This window comes from Suricata suricatta, chromosome 14 (genome assembly GCF_006229205.1).
Source record: "Suricata suricatta isolate VVHF042 chromosome 14, meerkat_22Aug2017_6uvM2_HiC, whole genome shotgun sequence".
Taxonomy (NCBI): Eukaryota; Metazoa; Chordata; class Mammalia; order Carnivora; family Herpestidae; genus Suricata; species Suricata suricatta.
The window spans coordinates 60,798,606-60,806,790 of NC_043713.1; the positions used below are offsets into that span (position 1 = coordinate 60,798,606).

General features: G+C 53.0%; 1 protein-coding gene across 7 annotated transcripts; it reads left to right on the forward strand.

The window, feature by feature from the left end:
* The first annotated feature begins 2,952 nt into the window (after positions 1 to 2,952).
* On the forward strand, positions 2,953 to 5,696 carry TMEM191C (transmembrane protein 191C). Of its 7 annotated transcripts, none has more exons than XM_029922336.1 (10): positions 2,953 to 3,149; positions 3,458 to 3,581; positions 3,769 to 3,819; positions 3,970 to 4,047; positions 4,176 to 4,232; positions 4,356 to 4,415; positions 4,561 to 4,625; positions 4,727 to 4,799; positions 5,017 to 5,057; positions 5,136 to 5,372. In XM_029922336.1, exons 1-10 carry the CDS (start codon positions 2,995 to 2,997, stop codon positions 5,338 to 5,340), a joined length of 909 nt encoding a protein of 302 aa, XP_029778196.1. In that variant the 5' UTR covers positions 2,953 to 2,994; the 3' UTR covers positions 5,341 to 5,372. The 7 variants fall into 7 exon arrangements, with proteins under 7 accessions (XP_029778196.1, XP_029778194.1, XP_029778195.1 ...); XM_029922334.1 differs by having other exon boundaries at positions 4,727 to 4,797; positions 4,940 to 5,057; XM_029922335.1 differs by having other exon boundaries at positions 4,727 to 4,797; positions 4,946 to 5,057.
* Positions 5,697 to 8,185: the final 2,489 nt, after the last annotated feature.

Here is an 8,185-nt window from a genome sequence, read left to right on the forward strand (position 1 = left end):
TCATTACCAAGGCGTCTTTTTCTTTTTTTAAAGATTCTATTTTTAAGTAATCTCTACACCCAATGTGGGACTCGAACGAACCTACCATCCTGAGATCAAGAGTTGCACGCTCCACCGACTGAACCAGCCAAGAGACCCTACCAAAGTGTCTTCTCATGAAGCAGAAATTGCTAAGTTTGATATAACCAAATCCATCAATTTCCCTCCACAGGTTCCGTTTGCTGTGTCCTGCTTAAGACGTCTTGCCTGAGGGGCGCCTGAGTGACCCAGGCGGGTAAGCATCCGACTTCTGCTTGGCTTGGGTCATGGTCTTGAAGTTCATGGATTTGAGCCCCAGTCGGGCTCTCTGCTGTCTTCGGGAGGCTGCTTTGGATCCTCTGTCTCCCTCTCTCTCGGCCCCTCCCCCACTCATTCTCTCTCTCAAAAATAAATAAACATCCTTCTCTGAACCAAAGTCTCAATCAAACACCTATGCAAGTTAGGTCTCTGATCCTTCTAGGGTTACTTTTTATTTAGAACGTAAAGTGGAGATTGGTATTTCTCTAATCATGACCCAGCCTTCCCAGCACCATTTGTCGTGTGTTCATGAGGATGCTTCCCCAACATCCCCCTTGATCTATACCTTTGTCTTGGTTCCATTTCCATTTCCATTTGCTGGTGGTTGCCTTCGAAATGAGCAGGTGCCCTAGTTCTAGCCCATGAAAGGTGAGGGCCAATCTATGAGACACCCAAGATAGACTAGACTGAGTTGCTCTTTTAGGTTCCTCATGGTTACAAGGTAACTGCGGCTGTTTCAGGCATCACTTGCAAACAACATCAATAGGCAACACAGAGAATATCCCTCCCTGCGTCTTGTTTTATGGTGAGCCAAACCTCCCAGAACCGCGCAGCCAAATTCCCCTTGAGTTTCAGAGACAGAATCCTACAAAAGAGAAGACAACCATGGTTGGTTTAGACTAGTCCTGCTTTATGCCTGGGGCTAGGAAAGGATGGGCCTGATGCCCCAGATCAAGAACCTTCAGAAGGAGTACTCTAAAGTTCTTGTATTGGCAAGTTCAAGTCTGGAGGTGTGTAGCTTTAGGGCTGGCAGTCAACTACATCTGCATAGTCTTAAGACTTCGCTAATTATTTTGCTTGCTTTGTTACAGGACCTCCTACACGATGTTAGCCCTTTACAGCAGGGCCATGCTTCTGGTCTCAATCTCTCTCTCCACTCTCTCTCTCTCTCTTTAAAATAACCTCTATGCCCAACATGGGGCATGGGTGGCTCAGTCGGTTAAGCGTCTGACTTCAGCTTGGGTCATGATCTCAGAGTCTGTGAGTTTGAGCCCTGCATCGGGCAGTCTGTTGTCTGCACAGAGCCAGCTTCAGACCCTCTGTCCCTCTGTCTGCCCTGCCCCAATTCTCACACACTCTCTTTCAAAAATAAACATAAAAAAATAATAAAAGAGAGAGTGGCATGTTCTACCCAGGGAGCCACCCGGGTGCCCTGCTGTCTCTTAAAATATTTTTTTATTTTTATTAAAAAATTGTTTTAATGTTCATTTATTTTGAGGGAGAGAGAGAGAACACAATCAGGGGAGGGGCAGAAAGAGAAGGAGACACAGAATCTGAAGCAGGCTCCAGGCTCTGAGCTGTCAGCACAGAGCCCGATGCGGGGTTCAACTCATGAACCATGAGATCATGACCTGAGCTGAAGTCGGACACTTAATCTACTGAGCCACCCAGATGTCCCATGTCTCTTAAAATCTTAAAGGAAATGTTTCTAATACTTCCTACTTACTTATTCATTTTTACTAAGTACTCTTCACAAGGTTAGGGAGTCTTTTTGTGTTCCTCTTTCAAAAAAGCTTTTAAAATTATCAATCGATTGTATGTTCTATACCTATTGAATGTTCACACCCTTGAAATGGTGGTATTCTTCCTCTGTCCAAGTGGTAAATGACATGGGCTTTCTGATTTGGGGACAATCCCCAGAATGACCTCTGCTTGGTTTCCAAGTACGTTTTTTAATGTACTCCTGTAGATTTGTTTAGTTAATGATTTTATTTAGGATTTTGGCATCCAAGTTCATAATCGCAATTAGCAAATAAAGGCAGATTTTATTTTATTTTATCTTTTACATTCATTTATTTATTTTTGAGAGACAGAGACAGCGGGTGAACAGGGAAGGGGCAAAGAGAGAGGGAGACACAGAATCCAAAGCAGACTCTAGGCCCTGAGCTATCAGCACAGAGCCCGTTGGGGGCTCCAACCCACGCTCAGGAACGTGAGATCATGACCTGAGCTGAAGTCGATGCTCAACCGACTGAGCCACCCAGGCGCTCCTAAAGTCAGATTTTAAAAGGAAAAGATCACCTCCAGTCTCACTAAACAATAAAAATAGCTTGCCATTCTCCTTCCCTTAAAGATCTTACCCATTTACCTTGTAACCGTAGTTATTTTAGCATCAGTCCTAAATCATATTTTTTCACTAGATGATATGTCTCTCTATACATGCCACCTAATGTTTAAATAGATCACTGTAATGATTACAAGTTTCCTTTTTGTGATTATTGTACACATTTTAGCGAACCATTTAATGCCTAGCGTTTTGTTTTTTTTAAATTCTTCCCCATACAAATTTTCCAGGAGTGGAATAATTGGGCCTAAAGATCTGAACATATGTATGGATCATGATATATATTTCAAAGTCTTTTCCACAGGAAAAACTGATCAGTTTGCAAGTTCCATCTTCAATACTGGGGAACCAATGTTGCCTCCATTTTTATGCATTAGGTATTAGTATATTATTAACCTTACTAATCCGACCTTGGCTCTCACGTAACATTTTTTGTGTGAGGGCGAGCGGGATCCCGCCTGACCCACATCTGCTGCGGCTGGTGGGGGCCCGCTGCGCTAGGGCGCCCCCTGTCGCCCATTGTGACGCCGGCCGCGTGCCGGATTCCATAGGCAAGCGGCGGCTGGCGGCGGCCGGGCAGAGCCGCTGGAATCATGGCCGAGACGCAAGAGCTGCTGCTGCAGCTGCAGAAGGACAATCGCGACGGGCGACTGCGGAAGCAGGAGCTGGAGGAACTAGTGCGGGGACTCGAGGCCGAGAGCGAGAGCCTCACTGGGCGCCTGCAGGACCTGCGGTTGCGCGAGCGCAGGTGCGCGGGGAGTGGGGCTCGATGGGCGCGAAGCGGGTGCGCGAGGGTCGGTACTACGGCTGGTGGCACCCAGGCCTGGGCAGAGCGGCTGGCAAACCGGTCGGTTACTCCTCCCAGCCCGGGCTCGAACCTCTGCTCTAGGCAGGCGGGATCTGGAAGATCTACTCAGGGGACCCACCAAGGGGAGGGTGTGGCGACCTGGCGCGGGCTTCCTCGGCCCCACTAGCAACTGGCCTTTCCCGGGGGTCCCGGGAGTTGGAACACCCGCCACCTCCCTCAGTGGCACCGCCTCAGTTTCCCCTCTGTAGCCTTCAGCGGAAGCGAAGCCAGGCAGCGCGGGCCCTGCAAGGGGAGGCGCGCGAGGCAGCGCGGGAGCGCGCGGAGCGCGCGCGCACACTGCTGAAAGCGGCGGAGCAGCGCAAGCAGGACTTGGTGGGGACTCGGCAGGGTCTGGGACGATGCCTGCGGAGAGGGCGGGGAGCTGAATAGGACGGGGGCAGAGTCTGGGCCCCGCGTGGGGTAGTTCCGACGTTGGGGGCCCCGCCCCGCCTGGGTAGGGCCAGCAGCGGAGGCTGGGGTCTCCGAGAGGCCCAGAACGCCCTCTCAACCCTATCCACAGGAGCAACACAACCGGCAGCTGCAGGAGCAGTGGGAGGAGCTGTCAAGTCAGGTAACATACAGGAAGAAATCTCGGTCTCCAGCTTCCCCTAGGAAGTTACCCTGTAGTCCTCGCCCCTGTTTTTGCCCTGTCCCGGCCTCCCGGGACATCCCTTGCCCCTCAAAGCCCCGCAAACCCCGTCTTCACAACACCCATCCCTAGCTCTTCTACTACGGAGGGGAACAACTGAGTCAACAGCGCGCAGGGGAACAACTCGGGACCCAACTGATGGCTTTGCAGGTGTTTGGGTGGGGCCCCCAATGCTCGAGCGGCTGAGCGGGCGGCTCGGTGAGGGTGTGGGCAGAGCGGATGCGTGGGTGGGGTTCCGGGCGTGCTGGGCTCCTGACTTTCCTTGGATCGGCCGGAAGAAACAGCTGGAGATGGTGGAGGCCAAGCACGCCAAGCAGGCCGAGGGCCTGCGGCAGGTGCGAGCGGAGCTGGGCTTGAGGGAGATTGTCGGTTCCAAGTGTGGGTGGAGCCGGGGCAGGTGCAGGAGGATGGAGAGGGGTATATTACTCCAAGTCTCATCAGGGCCCCCCACATCCCAGGGCGTGCAGCGGACGGAGGAGGCCTGGGCCAGCGTTCAGGAGCAGAGCGGAGTCCTGCAGGTATGGCTGTCCTCAGTCCCAAGGGCGGCTCGCCTCCGACTCCACTGTGGCTTCCACCTCCTCCACCCCCAGATCTGCGCCTTCGCCTCCCCGCCTCCCGAGGTCTCCTCTCCCAGTCCTGAAGCCTTACTCCTGCCCCCTCCAGGAGCTGCAGGGAAAGGTGATGGAGGCGGCGGTTGCGCTGGACGCCTTGAGGGGCGGCCCGGAACTGTAAGGCGCTCGGGACCGTGGAGTCAAGTGGGGTGACGGTGGAGCCGAAGCAGATCATCCACCTCGAAGCAGATCGTTCACCTCGATGCCCTTCCCGGCAGGTGCGACTCTCAGCCTCGCCGCACACAGGACTGCGCGGACTCGCTCATGGAAGAGGTGGCCAAGGCTGACTGTGTGAGCGCGGGCCCGGGCGGGGCGCGCTGGAGTCGGGACCCAACACAGGGGGGATACCCACACCCATGGGATCCCACCTCCCCTCGAGGTTGCGACCCCTCTAAGGCTGGTGCCTTACGACTCCCTCCCGCTCCTTGGAGACCCAGACCTCTTGGAGCACCCTCCCCTACTCCCCGCGGCCCGGCGCCGAGCTCGACGCTGCTCCGTCTCCCCGCAGGAGAGGCGGCTTTTCGGGGGCACCGGCGGGGCGGGCATCAGGTGAGCCAGTGGCAGGCGGTGGGCTCGTTGGGCGTCTTGCCCGCTACTCCATCTGTCTGTCCGTCCTTGGGTCCGCAGGCTGTGGGCGCTGGGTGCGCTGCAGACGCTGCTGTTGCTCCCGCTCGGCTTCCTGGCACTGCCGAAGCTCTATCTGATGCTGGTGCACCCCTCGGCGCTCCCCCGGGGGCTCCCGCGCTTCGGCTCGGACTCAGCCTTCCGCCGCCTGCGCTACACGCTGTCCCAGCTGCTCCAACTGCGCGCGCGCGGCCTGCTGCCCGCCTAGGGGCGCAACACGCTGGCTGCGGCCGCCTGCAACTCTGTCTCCCGTGTGGTTTCTGGGCTCCTGAGGGGGAGACCGAGGGGCGGGGAGGGGTGTCATGTGTCCCTCAGCCCAGCGTCCCTGGCACCTCAGGCGCAGCGGGTGCGGGGCCTGACAGGCGGTGCTTGCGTCTGCGAAGGCTGTCCCGGGCGCCTTGCGGCCGAGCCCGCGACTCAGGGTGAGCAGGGCGCGTCCTCGTCCGGCAGCCGCGCCTTGGGCTGGCTCGCACCAAGGGGCTCCCGGGAGCCCCTCTCCTGTAGCCCCTGCTGCCGCGCCTGAACCAACTCGGAAGTTGGCCATTAGGTTTTGCTAAACTTGTTTTTCCCCTGCTAGTGAGCGGGGGGGAGGGGGGGGGGATTGAGGGAGCTGGCCCGTCAAGTCCTCTCGGTGGAGACCCGTGGTTCCCCTGGGCCGGCCGCGTGGGGGTGATGGAGATCCCAACAGCATCTCTGGTTCTTTTCAGGGTCGGTTCCTGGGGTGCGGGTCTGGGCATTCCTCTCCTGTGGTACGCTCCGCTTCGGGGAATCCCAGCCCCACTGGGAGCACGCACTCACCCCTGCAACTGCAGCTTTGTGAGGAGTCTTTTTATTCACGTGAAATGCCCCGCTGAGTGGAAATGATGAATCTTGAGTTTCCTTTTGTCGGATGCAAATACTGCCCCACCTTTACCTGCGTTTTTTGGTAGTAAAATTGTTCTGTGTATCTCCTTGTTGTGTGTGCACGCACAGGATTTTGCTGTTGCCTCCAAATAATCGTTTTCTTACTGATTTGTAGGTGGGTGTTTTTTTTTTTTTTTTAGTCTTTTGGGAGTTAAATGTGTTTATGTAATCCAGTGTATAAAATCCTATCAAATTTAAGACTTCTGTGTTGTGACCTAAAAGGATCCATTCTTGGGGCGCCTGGATGGCTTTATTGTGTCTCTTTCTTGCCTAGGAGTTGTAAAGATATTCTCATCTGATCGTTTATTTATTTTTATTTATTTTTGTTTATTTATCTATTTTGAGAGAGAAAGAGAGGCAGAGAGAGAGAGAGGGAGAGAGAATCCCAAGCAAGCTCTGCAGTCAGCACTTAGCCAGCCACAGGGCTTGAATTCACCTACTGTGAGACTATGACCTGAGCCGAAATCAAGAGTCCCATGCTTAACTCAGCCAACCAGGTGCCCCTCTCATACCCTAAAAAATTTTTTTAAATGTTTATTTTTGAGAGAGAGAGGGGGAGAGAGAGAGAGAGAGAGACAGAACATGAGCAGGGGAGGGACAGAGAGAGGCAGCCACAGAATCGGAAGCAAGCTCCAGGCTCTGAGCTGTCAGCACGAAACCCAAAGCCTGGCTGGAACCCACAAGCTTCGAGATCATGACCAGAGCTGAATGAAGTCAGACGCTCAACTGACTTGAGCCACCCAGGCTTCCCAAGAGAGAGAGCAAGCGGGGTAGGGTCAGAGAGAGGTAGGGGGAAGAGAGAGAGAGAATCCCAAGCAGGCTCCACACTGTCAGCACAGAGCCCAATGTGGACTCAAACCCACAAACCTTGATATCATGGCAAGAAATCGAGTCTGACGCTTAATGAACTGAGCCACCAGGCGCCCCCCCCCCCCGCTTTAATACTTTTAATTGGTGTAAGCACTTTGTTGCTAACCATTTTATCGACTCATGCATAGATGGACATTTGGGTTTCCACCCTGTGGTTGTGGTAGATAATACTTCTGTGAACAAATATTTGAGTCCCTGCGTTCACTTCTTTTGGGTGTGTACACAAGTCGAATTGCTGGGTTAGTACTTCTGTGTTTGATTTTCTGAGGACCAGCTCTCCTGTGTTTCAACAGTGGCTGCTTCACTTTACATTTCCACCAACAGAGCACAAGGGTTCCCATTTCTCCACATCCTCAGCAACATTTATTTGTTTTTTAATTTATTTTTGAGAGACAGTGCCAGCAGGGGAGGGTCAGAGAGGGAGGGAGACACAGAATCAGAAGCAGGCTCCAGGCTCTGAACTGTCAGCAGAGCCTGATGCGGGGCTTGCCACGAACCGTGAGATCATGACCAGAGCTGAAGCTGGACGCTTAACCGACTGAGCCACCCAGGCGCCCCAACATATGTTTTATTTTAAAAAAAATAAGGAAAAAATGGGTGGCTTACTTGGTTGAGTGTCCAACTTCTGTTCAGGTCATTATCTCACATGGGACAGAGCCCCGCATTGGGCTCTGTGCTGACAATTCAGAGCCTGCTTGGCATTCTGTCTCTCTGCTCCTCCCCCACTCCTCCTCCCACCCTTATCTTCTGGTTGATCTTCAAATTATACCCTATTTTCTGGTATCTTTTAAAAATTTTTGTTTTTTTATTAAAAAATTAGGGGCGCCTGGGTGGCTCAGTCGGTTAGGCCTCTGACCGGCTCAGGTCAGATCTCACGTTCGTGGGTTCGAGTCCCACATCAGGCTCTGTGCTGACAGCTAGCTCAGAGCCTGGAGCCTACTTCCGGTTCTGTGTCTCCCTCTCTCTCTGCCCCTCCCCCTCTCATGCTCTCTCTCTATCAAAAATAAATAAAACATTAAAAAAATTAAATCCAAGTTAACATATAGTATAATAATTTCAGGAATAGAGTTTAGTGAATCATCACTTAAATACAACACCCAGTGCTCCTTAATGCCCCTCACCTCTTTAGCCCTTTCTGCAATGCAGCACCCCGCCAGCAACCCTGTTTATTTTCTGTATTTAAGTCTCTTAATGCTTTGTCTCCTTGTTTTTATATGATTTTTGCTTCCCTTCCCTTATGTTCACCTGTTTTGTATCCTAAATTCCATGAGTGAAATCAT

Coding starts and splice junctions, on each gene's coding strand:
- TMEM191C (XM_029922331.1), top strand. CDS start 2,995: ATGGCCGAGACGCAAGAGCTGCTGCTGCAGCTGCAGAAGGACAATCGC. Junction 4,626..4,726: donor TTGAGGGGCGGCCCGGAACT/GTAAGGCGCTCG, acceptor CCTTCCCGGCAG/GTGCGACTCTCAGCCTCGCC. Junction 4,800..5,135: donor AGGTGGCCAAGGCTGACTGT/GTGAGCGCGGGC, acceptor TTGGGTCCGCAG/GCTGTGGGCGCTGGGTGCGC.